The 15,000-nt window shown below is 39.8% G+C and overlaps 1 protein-coding gene across 1 annotated transcript in view; it reads left to right on the forward strand.

The window, feature by feature from the left end:
• Positions 1-13,824, forward strand: part of LOC140948620 (piRNA biogenesis protein EXD1-like) — a 14,468-nt gene extending 644 nt beyond the window's left edge. The window contains exons 2-13 of the mRNA XM_073397886.1: positions 1,344-1,412; positions 2,474-2,519; positions 3,916-4,196; positions 4,504-4,610; positions 5,558-5,644; positions 6,357-6,461; positions 6,888-6,968; positions 7,753-7,802; positions 8,856-8,949; positions 9,516-9,578; positions 10,126-10,245; positions 11,113-13,824. Coding sequence (XP_073253987.1) covers positions 1,344-1,412; positions 2,474-2,519; positions 3,916-4,196; positions 4,504-4,610; positions 5,558-5,644; positions 6,357-6,461; positions 6,888-6,968; positions 7,753-7,802; positions 8,856-8,949; positions 9,516-9,578; positions 10,126-10,245; positions 11,113-11,979 — 1,970 coding nt within the window. The 3' untranslated portion in view covers positions 11,980-13,824. The remainder of the gene's footprint in view (positions 1-1,343; positions 1,413-2,473; positions 2,520-3,915; positions 4,197-4,503; positions 4,611-5,557; positions 5,645-6,356; positions 6,462-6,887; positions 6,969-7,752; positions 7,803-8,855; positions 8,950-9,515; positions 9,579-10,125; positions 10,246-11,112) is intronic.
• The last annotated feature ends 1,176 nt before the right edge of the window (positions 13,825-15,000 follow it).

The raw sequence follows: 15,000 nt of genomic DNA on the forward strand, positions 1-15,000 counted from the left end.
CAAAGGAAACTTCAGAATACCCGGCCACAAATTTTCGTGTTAAATGTGCTGTTACCGTGGCCCGCAGTAATCAGCTGATCCACTGGGAACAAAGCCTCATTTTTTAAGAAATATATTTTTCGTTTTGACTTAAATAATATGACAAACAGGAAATCCACCAAGACAATACAATCTTTGTATTATACAACACTTGCTTTATTGTTAGTTATACGTTTACACAGTAAGGCTGACGTTGTTCTTTACTTGGTACAGCTTTAATAGGCAACAAAGAAATTGATATCACTTATTCTGTCCAGGATATCAAATTTATAATCACTGAAGGACCCAGTGCAATTTGGTCTGTAATCGCACCAGTGTGTAAACCAATTTGGGAGTTCAATTTGTAATGTGAAAAAAGGCACCAATGCGGGGCTTGGGTTGACGAAATACAGTCATTTGTATGAAGTTGTCCACCAAAGGTAGATTTCTGATTACTCAGTTTCTTGCAATGAAGCCTTATTTAAGTCAGAATACCCTTTCAGATAGTAGGTAGTCCATCGACACTCTTCCTCAAATTATTTGTGCGTCAACTTTCACAAATGTCAAAAGGAGGTAGAGTTTGATCGTCTGGGTGAACGTAGTCCTGAATAGGACTGTTGTTGTTGACACTGACTGATGCTTTGACAACCTGTGCGGTAGTCATCTTCAGAGTCAAAGAGACTTTGACTTTGTTGTAGGATTCTGAAGCTATTTACATTTTGGAAAGTTGATAACTTAGTTCATTTCTCCTTATGAATAACCTTAATTTTGTAGTGTACACAAACTGCCCTTTGCTTGCTGTGTATTTTTAAAATATGGTTAAATGTGTGCTAGACTCAATCTACAGCAAAGTCACGAGTCTGTTGGTGAAATAATGTACAAATCTTATAATATGTACTTTCTTTTTGGGGAGAATGAACAATGTTATTTAGCATGTAAACTGGCACAAATCACACGCCATACTTAAACCATTTTTAGACATTTTTTAAGACAAACACAAGAAACTTCAATCTAGATTTTTACGCAAGCGACTCATTGGTTGCCCCTAAAATGTTTAATTTGCGCCAAAATGAAACACAATGTACTTGTCTGGGACTCTCTTCCCTATCTTACTGAGTTTTTTACCCCTACTGTCACAGTTTGTATGGACAGTGTACGCCGACGTCATAACCAGATTTTCTGGCATTGATAGGTTTTCAGTTTTAAATTTCTATCCCATTATAGCTATGGGGCTCCACTGTGTATGCTTTGCACACACAGACTTTCCATTATAATGTAAAGTGGATGTTAATTAATAATAACTGTAATTTGATGATTGTTTTTAGTGATTTCCTGTAGTACAGGGAGAAGACTTCATGGTTTTCATCATTTCTTTGGACATGAACTAAGTAATGGTAAGTCTTGGAAATCAAAGAAGGCAGATCAACTACCTTTTATTAATATACTTAATTAATTACTCTTAAGAGGTAAACAGGGTTTGCACAGTCTTGAAAAGTCCTCGAATGCCATTTTTCCTCGAAAAGTCCTTAAATTTCTGTGCAAGTCCTTGAAAAGTCCTTGAATTTTCTTCACTTTGAATGTAGTGGCCTGGAAAGTGGTTTTGATGCTTTTTGGTTGTCCAAGACAGAATGTCAAATCATAACTGCTTTATCATAACTTATTGACACAAAGTGTTCAATATTTCATGCAAAATTTAACTACCAGTTTAAGACAAGTGAACTGAAAAATGTGGAGAAGTTGGTGAAGCAAACAGTTCAAGCCTTAAAGACTGATTATAATACACTGGGAATATGCATTTTTGTACTATCTGTGAAATTATAAACAATTGGATGAGGTTTTTGTTATATTCAGAATAATCAAGGTCAAGGAAGGGGTTATCGGCTGAGGCTGATAGCCCTTACCGAGACCTTGATTATTCTGGATATCACAAAAACCGAATCTAATAACTGTTTTATTATACATTGAACGAATGGCTTTCTTTCTTGCTTTGACATAAAATGTTTTCAAAGTTTCTGCCAACTCTTTTTTTTCCTCAGGTTCTCTCAGTTTTTTCTCTTTAACATAATCAGCAAACAGCTCCTTTGCCACCTTCGTAGACCTTTTTGTGTTTGTGAGTCCTTGTCTTCAACTATTTTTTTGATGTCTTGCTTGGTCAATGAAGCAAACCTGGAAGTCATGTTTTTGCTTCTTCACTGACGGCAAGCAACACAAAGCGCACAAACTTGACATGATTATTCTTAGAAATCATGCACCGTGGTCATACATGACTTGATCACCCGTGACGTTGAGTGTCCTTGACATGATTATTGTATAATCTGCAGCTAGATGACATCCCAGGCGCTGATTTTCAAAATTCACTGTACTCTTTCGGCCAATCAAGAGTGGTTGCATTTTTTTGTATGAACTGTGGTAAAAACTAACCTTAGTTCTTGGTTGTCTGATTATTGTTTGATAGTGGAGTTACTGGATCAACCTGATATTAATTGCAATCAACAAGCAAAGTGAGTAAAAGTCATATGTGTTTTATTTGTTTGCTTGTTTGTTTCAAAACTTACCAGAGGTCATTACCATCTTAAATGAGCAGCCAGACCCAACAAGATACAACCCATGACATACAAACCATGGGTCAATTTATTACCAAAAACTTTTACAAGTGTAATTTACAAGTGTAACCATCATTTCAGAGTCTGAAAGTTAAATCGCTACACTTGTAAATTACGCTTGTAAGAGTATTATTAAATTAACCCCAGACCACCTCACGTCTGGTTATGTCACCTGCATATGTAGCGGTAGTACAAGAAAACTTTTAAAACTTAACAGAAATGAAAAATAGTCTTCAGTTGACGGCAAGTCTGGCGGCAAACAAATTTCTACATGTAGATGTTGCATAAGTTTTATTCATAAATTCAACAGTGAAAATTTTGACCAAGTGTTTTAAGTTAGAGGCTAGGTTGTTCCTGAATGTGACCAAAAGTGTGACCGAGCAAACAAAAAGCACAGCTTTAGAAATTTATTTCCGAAAGTTTTGTCGTAAGTCAAACACAAGAGACTTCATTGAAATTCCCGATTTAAATGAGCACTTGATCTTCTTGCAGTGTGAACTCTTCGGGGTCCCGTTTGAATTATAGTGACTAGTAAGTATTTAGGAGATAAGGATGAAATGCTGCAATCATCTCCTAAGTCCTATCAAAGAGGGTAGGGGAACATGAGAGTCTCAAATTGCATAATTTTGTATAGATCGTTTTCACTGTCACGCCAAAAAAAAAAACAAATTGGAAACCGTCCAGAGGAAGAAGCCACGAAAATGAGATATTATGAAAGACTAATATATAAACAATTTTTCAAAGTCTCAGGTCTTAATTGTGGCCTACAGTTTCTGAGTTATTTGCTGATTTGCCGAAACATTTCATGCACCTTTGTAGAGCTTTGTATGGAGATGCCATATTGGTGTACCGTTTTGGTCCACCAGTATGGCTGCCAGAAATCAACAGAAACATCTGGAGTTCACTTTTTCTATAAAAGCTCTTTCTTTTCACTCGAGAACTAGCATACTTGCTGAAAATCAAGAGGAGAGACTTTTTTTCAACAAGATAGCATTCCTATTTTGGCATCACGCACTGCGAAAACTCGGAAGTTCAATTTGCTGTATTTTTGAAATGAAACATGCTATGAGAATGGAAACTTGTACAAAGATTTATTTTTTGTTATCTTCAACCTAGTGTAAATAAGAATTTGTAAAAACTGCCCTATTTTGACTTAACAATTTGATGACGTCTCTGTGAAAACCATCTATAGGTAATGCAATAAATTCCAGACTGCTTTCTGCTGTTTGGAATGGGAACCATAGATCAAAGAACTACATGTAATAAATTTAAATTTTGTACTCTTCTTTTTTAGTGAGGGGAAAAATGATATCACAAAGAAAGACGAAAGACCACCTGAGAAAAAACCAGAAAGCTCAAATTCTCATCATTCAAAGCCAGCTTCTTACAAGCCAGATGTAAAGTTTGGGGAAGGTAGAGGGCGAGGAATCAGAAAAGCTTTTAAAGATGCTGGTATTGGGATTAATACAAAGCTGGGGCTAAAGAAAATGGCAGTTTCTAGTGGGTCCTTATCACGAGATGTCAGTGACGAGGGTGCCAGCCTTCTCAAGAGACAACCAATTGAAGCAGAAAAATGTAAGTATATACTGTAACACTACAAAGAGGAGTTTCAAAGGATGGCCACTTTTGTTCGAATGTAAATCCATTTCCTTGCCTTGAAATGTTGGCGGCTTTTCCAAAGCCTTATCCCATGGGCTATCTGCTGAGTCATGTTTCTTTTTAATGGCCTTTATTCGCTCAGCTGCATGCCATTTTCACCAGTTTTTGAAAGAGTCTAAAATAAGAGTGCAAGACATAGTTATTGTTAGCAAACTTTCCCTGCCCACAATATGAGGTTAATATGTCTTTCAAAAAGACAATTTTTTTACATTTTTCTCTTTAGATCTATCTGATGTGATATCAGATGACGATGAAAAGGAAAATCTAAGTCCAGATGACATACCATCAACTGTGGTTATAGATGCCTTTGGAGGACAGTTTGAAGAAGCAGTAAGAATGGCACTAGTATATAGTTAGTTAATAAAACCGCTAAAATACAGCCGAACCACTACTCAGGGCTTGAAATAACAACCGGTCAATGGACCATGTCCAGTCAAAAATAGGCTTTGTCTGGTCAAATCCTTGGATGGCCGGACATTTTGTCCACTTTATATGGTGGGGGGCAGGTTCATGCAAGAAAACCTTGTCACAAAAGCTATTGGAAATTCATTTAGATTCTTTAAATTTGTTAAGATTCCAATCCAATGCTTCTAAATCAATGAAGCACAAACTGATGTACTCACTGTGCCTCAGACGTTTTGTTTTGTAACTTTTTTTCTGAACATTATGGGTTGTTTTATTGACGCTATTTTGATTGTTTTTTTATTATTGTGTTCTCACAAGCATTCAGAAATGTTCCACCCTTTTCTCCAAAAATTGGTGCAATATTACACCCTTTAGCTATCTTCACATAATGGCCACCTTGCTAAAGCAGTCAGTTCCATGTACTTCGATCCCCAAAGTGGCTGTTTCAAAGCAGTTCAACTCCACAAAGATCAGTTTGGTCAAACAACAGTTAACATTTCTCATTACAATAGTACTGTGTACGCTAGTTGTAATGACACCCACTTATAGTGGACAGTTTTATATTTTTTCTTATGATCCTTAAAAAGATATTGTTCCTTCTTTGGTAGTTCCAACATCCCTTATTCTACCAGGCCAATGTCAAAATTGTAATTTATTGACTTTTTGCAGAGGATTTTAACCAATTAGTGTAGAATATCTTTCATTGTCAAATAGCTTAAACCAGTAGAGGTGGTGGAAGAGTTGGCTTAAAAAGAAGGAAAGGGAAAGAAGATGATTGAAATATTATGTTTTGTTCAATAAAAATAAACTCTATAATATGTCTATCACCTACATGTAGATTATAACTGATTGCAGCACTTTTCTTCATACAGGTGAAGTTCATAAGTAAACAACGAGTGATTGGAGTGTGTTGTGAAGGTGTCAATCTTGGAAGATTTGGAAAGCTTTGTTGGCTTGTGGTAGGTCCACCTAAAATGTACCCCTAATAACAGTCAGAATTATAAGTGCAAAGAAGATCATTGCAGTTAAAGACGCAACTTGCACAGTTGTGAAAAGATATAGTGTAGCCTGAAAAAAATTCAGGCTCTCCAGGATTTGAACCCTCTCCTCTACGATGCCGGTGCAGTGCCGTTATTAGTTTAGTTATTGCAAAGGTCGGGTTTCAAATTCTGCCAAGCCTGAATTTTTCTGCCTTTCTTTCTTTTCCATTTTATAACATTGAGAAATTAGTTATTTCAACATTCAGTATCATCTAACATAAAACACAGTGTTATTTACCCTCCAAATTGCAACCACAGTGCCTAAACAGGACTAGAAAAATGCTAAAATATTAAGCAAGTAGCTTTCATACTTTCCTTGCCCTGGGCCACGTCCTGCCTGTCTTAGCTAATGATTTGACATGCCTGGACCCTTGCCCATCGGACAAGTGAGGTTAAAAATGTTCTTGTCCAACAAGAACATCTACTTGTCCAGGATGACTGGACGGGTTTTTTTTTGAGCCCTGCTAAAATTTTAAAAATAATGTTATTTGGAAAATGTCAGCAAGTTGGGTGTGATATTAGTTAGTAGAGGGGATTCTACTAATCCTGGTGTGATACAGAAGTGACCTTTTTAGTGAAAGGTGTTGCTAGGGTCCTTTAGAGACCAGTGATTTTGTTTTTGTCCTTTCAGATTGGTTGTAGTAGAGTAATTTACTTGTTTGATGTCCTCACTCTTGGAGCTCCTTGTTTTGATGAAGGACTACAAGACATTCTGGAAAGTGGAGATATACTCAAGGTATAACATTGAGGCAGTGTTGGTGGGAGAGTAAAGCACACGTCGAACTGCAGACTGGACACAAGAAAATACAGAAAAGCCATAAAGAAGCATGGATGGGCAAAACTGATGCAAAAGTAGATTAAAACAGGTTGCATCCAGTTTAACTTAAGAGACAGGGCCTGGGCTTTTTTCAAGTTTGTCTCAATTTGTACAAAGGAAAAACTTGTAGTGCTTGGTATAAATCAACAGTGTTTTTATAAATGTGGCACTGACCCTTAAAAGGGATTTATTCCATCAGTTTGTAAATTTGAGGTCATGTGTAACAAAGAATGGGCAAAATCATAAAACTTAACCTTGGTTCTCCAGTTTAGGTTGCTTTCTGCTGTCTCGCTGTAAGGATTCAAATGTTCAAAGTATTGTTATGTTTTTGTCTACTATATGTAGGTAATTCATGACTGTAGACAGGTCAGTGATGCATTGTATCATCAATATCGTGTTCGACTTGTGAACGTGTTTGACACTCAGGTACATTTTATTTTCTTTCGTATTAGAAAATTTATTGTTACCTTAGGAAACAGCATATTCATTTTCTTTTGATATTTCTTTGCAACACAGTTGTTTCAAAAATGTTTTTCTTTTTCACGCGCATACTATATTCGAAGGGAAAGAAATTTTTGTGCAATTTCACTGCTTGAGTTTGTTTCGAAACGACCGGTTTACCTATAGAACAGCTCTAGTCTGAGAAAACAACCGACATTTCTTGACGCCACCTCTGGTTTCCCTCCGAAATGACGTCTGAGGAATGAGCGCAGAAATTCCCTTCCCATTGGTTGGGCCGCTTGGGAGCGATTTGCTTCAACCAATCAGAAGCACTATCCAGATCTAACTCTGCCGTTAGACTTTTTGATGATGATGCATTGTTATATGGAACAATCTGTTGTGATGAAGATGCAGCTGATCTTCAGGATGATCTATATAGATTAGAAGCTTGGCAACAAAAGTGGAAGATGAATTTCAATCCTTACCATCCTTTATTTTTTAGCGTTTTAAAGTTAACGTGAAGACCCCTGGATGTTGGCGACAAAACAATATTTAGAGTTAGAGTTAGATCTGGCTAATGACGCGTCATCAGTATGGAATTTCTGCGGTCGTTTCTCAGACGTCATTTCGCGGGGAAATCTGTAGTGGCGTCGCAAAATGTCGGCTGTTTTCTCAGACAAGAACAACTCTGGTCTAGTGCAGAGTAGGACAGCCTTTCACAAATTATCAGTAGCTCTTACTTTTGCTACTGTATTTCTTCCCAATACAGGTAGCAGATGTCATGATTTATAAGAAAGAGAAGGGAGGTGAACTGCCGAGGTATGCACTCACACAATTCTGACTAACGGTTGTTTCGCTAATGTCTTAAGTTGTGGGTGGCCTAGCTAACTTTCTCTATCAGACTTAAAGATACTGCTAGTCATCACGGCATGTAACAGGCTTAAGAACAACTCATAACTTTACATTGCTTCTTATTTGCTCACCAAATTAGTTTAGAAAGAGAAAGGATATTCAACATAATATCGATAATTCACTAGCGAAACGACTTAGGAAGTTAGCGAGCTGGACGTTAGCGAAATGACTCCCAGGTGAAACGATTGATTGCCATAAAGCTAATTTTTGAGCCTGAGCATCAAACTGTGCAATCTGAAAAGGTAAACCCAATGTCAATTTGCCTTCGCCCCCTCCCGGTTAACTCGCCTGCTGTTGAATGTTTTGTCCCCCAAAGTGACTGCTTGTAGTGTTCGATCCTTGAGGAGGGCCCAAGACCCCTCTCCTTTACTTAACGAAACTACCGAATCATAATCTTTTATGTACATGTATGTATAGTTCGTATTAATTTGAGTTAACCAGAGAAATGGGCAAGTTGCCGTGACACATAGACGAACTTTACAAAACCCAGTCGCATGGGGTACTATTTAAAACGCTTTTTATATCTGGGCCTATTGAATACTGAACCACCATTTAATAGGCCATTTTGGAGTTTCCACCGGGCCTCTATTTCAAAACGAGATTAAGTGCCCAGCCTTTGATATGGAAATGATTTTTCATTCTCGTGCAAATAAAACTCATTTTCATAAGAAAGGTTGTCCACTGGGACTCATTTTGAAAGTGAGAGTTTTTAAAAACCCGGAAGTGGCCTATTCGTTTTTAAGCCCTTTGCAGGACAAAGCTAGTACCCTCCTCCTTGGTTATTTAAGACCCTGTGTATTGGTTCGAACCCACGACTTCCCGATCCGCAGACTAGCACTCCACCGACTGTGCCACACCTTCCTCAGTTAATTCTGTAAATCACTTGGAAGGAATTGGACTTCTATTCACACAATACTAAGCTGTTATTAATACCTTTTTATCCTGTACTTGTCTTGCTAGGTATGTCAATGGTATCGTAGCGTGTCTGTATGAATACCTCAATGTGTCACCTGATCAAGTCAACTTCCAGAAAGTGCGGCTTCAGTACATGCAGGTAGCTAATAATGTGTTGTTTATCGAGATATGAGTAAGGCTATGTTCATGCTATACGGAAAGCTTTCGGCACGAAGAGCGACCCGGTATCGTTTGAACACCTTTCCGATATGTGACTCTCCACTTTAGAGATCGGCGCTCCGTTAGAGAAATCGCGTCGAAATCACCGTTCTTACGTGTATATAGTAGTAACATAGTCTAAATCAAGTGTTCACTGTCCACCTTAAAGCCAGCGTTGTGACATGAAAAAACAAGAATAAATTAGTTGAATAATTGACAATTATTCTACCAGTGCGCATTGGATATGAGATGGTAGATAGCCAACGAGTAGCGCCGAGTTGGCTCTAATCATCTTATATCCAACAAGCGCGAGTGGAATAATTGTTTTATTTAAAACGCCCACAAAAAATCGAGAATTCTTCTCTCTTACTTGCTTATTATAAAAAGGTTTCTGTTTCTGTTTTTGCCCATAAGTTTTTCATAACGGCTGGGCGTCTTATGTGAAAGGTCGTTCGCCTTATCCGCAGGTGCTTTTTGTGACTGCCTTTTTTAAAACTTTTTTTGCAGAGGAAAGAGTCTGTTTGGGCAGAGCGACCATCTCCAGCAGCTCTGGTGGACGCAGCTGCAAGGGTAGGCCATGATACTTTAATCTCGGGCATCTTTTTTTCGCCTTGAAATCACACCTCTTTAATATCAAACATGAAGATATGAGAAAACTATGTACGAAGAGGTCGTTATTGATAGAAATATGAAGGTCAATTTTAAGCCTGGTGAGGTACATGATAAAGATGATTTTTCAGTCAGTGATACAGGCTGCTCGGGGGAAACAAAAAGTAAAATTCACTTTCACATTTCTTGCTTTGCGGATATATCGATATCCAGTCTTAGCCCGCTAGGGAAAACATCTCTTGTTTGTCACAAGAACCTTGTTTAGTGACCTTACCTCCTACGAGTCTCCTGTAGCTCAGTGGTAGAGCATCTAAACTAGTACCCAGAAGGTCGTAGTTTCCGATTTTCTCTTCTGAGCCGCCTGTGTCACGGACGAAAAAATCATCTTATCTTTCTTAAGGTTGTCATTGTTTAACAAATTTTCCTTACGTTGAGTTGCCCATGGATGGAGAACCCAAAAAGTGGTGAAGTGTACTGTTATCTTCGTTTGTTATCTTTTTTTTTCCAGCATGTTATGTACCTTCGAGAATTACGACTTGCCCAGATGGAGCGTTTGTTAGCTGAATTTCTGTTTGGAGTCAATATATACCTCAGCGTGGTTAGAGATGCTAGGGATGTCAATCCCAAGGTACGAAGCTGTGAAATAGTCAAAGGACTTCTTGACTAGGGATAACTGGGATACTGCGTTATTTGCACCCTGCTACCCTTCTCCCCTCGCCCCCCTCCCCCATCGTTTTCTGTTTCGACCTCGGTTCAGCTTTCGCGCGGCTGAAACTCTTACTCTGTGAACCACAAATGAAAAAGCACATCAAAAAACCGCTAGCTACGGAGGATAGTTATATCGAGGTAAGTAAATACGAAGGAAAATGCAGTGCTTAGTGGTTTTTTGTGTTGTTTTTTTTACCCTCTATCTCTAATGTCATCGGTAAGATAGTATGTCAACAGGAAAAAAGGCCAGTGATGCCATCAGAATATGGAATAATGAAAGGATAAAGGATATACTAAACACCAATATAATGCGAAACATTTATCAGTCATCCCCATTTTTAAAAGGATAAAAATGCTTTCAGGAAATAAAAAATAACATTCCAGATAACAGCTGTACGCATGGGTGTATGTGCGTATACGGACGCTACGCTCCTGCACCGCTTTGGATTGATTTGTACTTCTGGATTCAATTACTCATCTTTTTAGAAAATTTCTGCGTGGAATGCAACTGTGAAGGAAAAAAGTAGACTTTCTGTTTATGAATGGAAATATATGAAATAAATCGCAATTTGAACTGCGGATAAAGATATGAAAGTGAACATGATCTTCGCAGTAGAATGAACAACCCAAGCGGTTTCGTGCGGTCAATCACAAAGGCCAGGGTTCGGTTCCCGGTCAAGCCTCAATTTTTTCCGGTTCTTTTTCAACCCCTTAGGTTGTTAATTCTACTGCGAATGTCATACTCACTTTCTTAACTTCTTTTTGTGTCGTTTATTTTTCTTACCAGATGAAAGGTCAGTTGCTTCCTTCAAAATTCCATTCACTGAACCAGTTTAGCTACCGTCAGCGCGCAAGACAATACGACGGGGACTTCAACGAGGACACGATTAATGGAGTCCCAGAGGACGTACTGGCTAATCGAGAGGCCTGGAACGAGGGACAAGAATTCGCAGATAAGTACGAGAACAAGAAAGGACGGGTGAAAGAGAGGAAACTCGGCCCAGCTCCCAGCGCTGTGTCTAGGCTGCGACAGTCGTTGCCAGATATCGCCAGTGGAAGTGATTCAGAAGCAAGCAATACAAGTACAGAGGGGAATGGCTTCACGATGAAGCCACTTGCACAAGATCTCGAAGAAGCCGTGGCAGCTCGGCCGAGTGTCAAGTCTAACCCAGTTACGGTCCCACCTCTTCCTCCACAGACACTCTTCACTGAGTACGACTTTCCACCGCTAAGCAGTTCAGAGTCTGAAGGGCCAGGAAGCCCGCCGCGACCATCTGCCATGACGAATGCCAGGAAGCAACAATCCCGTTTGCAAACAGAGATAGGGCCAGCAACCAATGGCGTCTTAGCTATGGACCCTGGGCTCGCAAATGCCCCTGGAGCCGAACGAGTCTCCCCACATCGCGCCAGTGGGTTATTAAGAGAGACAGCTGTCTTACCTGGTCGCGGGCGAGCAGGAGCTTTGTTACGTCACGCAGCAATGCCGGCCCTTCGTTTGCCCGCTGAAGATGCGCCATTCGGTGGTGGCTACGAAATGACAAGGAATAAATTTCAGTTCCCAGCTGATGACGAGTTACTTGCTGCGCCTGAGATTATTCCCATTCCCAGGCATCAGATGAGCGGAGGAACTCAAGTTAGAATCAGACAAACCTGACATGCTGAATGGCGGGCGCGTTACGATACGAGAGGGAGAAACTCCGTAAGAGCCGCGTTATGTTGTAGCCTTGAGAAGCTTCTTGTTTGCGTAACTCTTGATGTTTGCCTTTGTTTTCTTTTTCAAAACGCGTTACACTGTGTTATTTCGTACCATGCGGGGTTTGGTTCCGGGGCCGTAAAGAATTAGTAGCAGGAACTAGAACTCCCTAACAATCAGCTCTCCATTTTGGAAGCTGCTTATTTTTTACATTCAGATTCTTAAGCCTACCTTATGCTTTAGAGAAGGCGTGACTGTGTGGTTGAAGATGTTGGATTTGAAGTCGATTTTCCCCGGTATCTTCTACCGCTTTCGCAAGAGCCGTGAGCACGACCTCTCACCCATGGATTGCTTGCACCTACCTCCCCTGGGTGTTTCTATTCTGATTTTTGAAACATTTGGGTAACAAGTAACTAAAAACCAAAAATATTTTTTTCTATAGTATTACACTTTTTATAATGTTACCCAGTCATGTCTCAAGGGGTCTTCGCCTTTACATTAATACTAATTGCTATATGAAGTGTCACATAAGTAGTACGTACTTTTACGTTTTAGCGACTGCACGTTTAAATTACATTGCCAGATCAGCACTGAGCAATACCGAATTGCCAATCCTCTGTGCTGGAATCGTCAAGAGTTTAGCCAAACAAGAACTTTTTCCAAGGCTACAACAAACGTGCTCTTGAACAATTCCAACAGCGCGTAGAACGTCTGTCTCTTTTTACAAGTAAACGCGTGTGTCTGTGTTTGCTCAGAAATTCACTCAACCCAGTTTCAAAAGACTACACCGTAACGTGGAGAGGTGGTGAACATTTCGGTGGATCTATGACCAGATCCAACTATACCGAAATGTTGTGTAGGTGGTGACGATTCATCAGGGCCTCTGCTAAACTGTTAAGAAGGGTCGAGGAATAAGAGGCGGCGCATGTGCTCAGTACTTTGCACTTAGTATCAGGTGCCTTAAGTGGCTATATCTCAGGGTTTTTATCCTGAGGTTTTATAACTGTATATAGTGTTTTTGCATGTGAAATGTCAAAAAATTGTTTTCATTTAGCCGTTTGCTCGGTTACCCCCAGCAATTTGTTAGGCTTTTTTTTTCCGTTTTGTTCTCCAGAAGAACTCAACGTGCTAGTCGTTTGACTACGGTCTATAATGTAGCCTGCGTAGCTTGCGGTTTTGTTTGGAAGCGCACACGCGAACGAGCGCGGGTTCGTCTTGCCCCATTCCCCCTGAGGATTTGCCGCCCATAGGACCGCGCTTCCGAACAAAATCGCCAGGCTAGCTACGCAGGCCATCCATAGTCCGTGTTCTGGAGAACTTCAGGCAAAAGCATTCAAAGTTATTCCGTGGCGGAATGTGATAAGTATAAGTCTGTACCTTAGCTATTTAAACCTACACAACCTCAACAACTTTCCAAAGACCTCTCTACCAAGTAGTAGAAAATAGTTCTTAGTTAGAAACTGCACGTGAACCAGTTATTCATCATCTCTTCTTGACAGTTTGGTGGAGGCACTGTGGCGTCTGTATTTATCTGTAATTATAATGCCAATCGTATAGCATCAATGTTTTTTTTAGTGTCCCCCATCATTTAGCCACCAACAATTAGGATGTATTTTTATAGGCTAGGCGAGATAATCATGTGTACTGTAGATTTGGTAAATACAGATATTTTATCATCAATGTACGGCAGTAGCTTGACTTGGTTTCAAACGTCGCGCTACTGCCGTGCCGAACTCAATTCAAAACTATTATAAATACATTAGAATACATTTAAAAGTTTGCTAAACCGTTTCTGTATTTTTGTGTTTTGTTTTCGCCTACAGTCGTTCTATTCGACCGAATTAAATTCGACGTGTGAAACCAAGTCGTGCTAGTGTTGTGATGCAGTCAAGCTACAGTCGAGCCAGCTTAGCACGGCAGTAGCACGACGTTTGAAACAGGCCTAAGCGATTGCTGAAGAAAATACAATTTCCAATGTAGCTCTGCTTTAATTCCTTTCAAGTCAATGTTACAAAGGGTAAACAAAATTCGTTGTTTTTGTCGATTTTACCTCGAGCCAAGGTCTTAACTGTTGCACAAGCCCGAGGGCGGGGGGTACTCAACAAAGTTTTATACGGGGAGGCTCCCCCACGAGGTCCAACCCCTTACCCTTTTATATCCCATTTTTGATAGAAAAAGTTGGTGCCCCTTTCACATACATACAGTTTAGAACTTTGCATCCCTTTAAACTGCTGTAAATGCACTTTCTCTAAGATACCGTAAAATTCCGAAAATAAGCCCCTCCAAATATAATCCCCCCAAACGGATACCGCAAAAACGCTCCGTTAAATCGCCCCTCCAAATATAAGCCCCCCGGGGGGCTTGTACTTGGAAAATTGCCCTCAAGTACAAAGTGAAACAAAGCAAAAACGATAAATTTACTTCCAACTATAAGGCTAGCCCAATCGATTTGAAGCGCAAATTTCCCCCCGTAGATAAGCCCCTCCGAATAAATAAGCCCCTCAAAAAGGGCCTTTGCAAAATATATGCCCCGTGGCTTATTTTCGGAATTTTACGGTATGAACAAACCTCAAACCAGAACGTTTTCTCGACTTTTTCACTCCCATGAAATGCATCTGCTACTCCTTTTAGGCCTTTTCACAGACCAAAATGACATATTTCCCTACTCTTCCATATACTTCAACTAGTGAAATCCCTACCCTTTCATAAACGTAAAGCCAGAAAAAGGTACCCCTTTCGTTCGGAGCCTCCCCGTATAGGCTATTGTAGGGAGTACCCTCCCCCTGGGAGAACAAGGTGCAAAATGTCCCTCAGCCTACACTCTTAATCGAGTCACCCGTTTAGTACTCTAGACTACCTGTTGCCGAAAAATATGCCTCCCCTATGTCTGTAACAAAATCTTGCTACTACTGTCATGACATTTCTTTGGTTGTGTTTTCACTAGGACGATTAACTAGCTGAACATTCTTTCTAGGATTTGTT

The sequence above is a fragment of the Porites lutea genome, chromosome 9 (assembly GCF_958299795.1).
Source record: "Porites lutea chromosome 9, jaPorLute2.1, whole genome shotgun sequence".
In the NCBI taxonomy this organism is placed as follows: Eukaryota; Metazoa; Cnidaria; class Anthozoa; order Scleractinia; family Poritidae; genus Porites; species Porites lutea.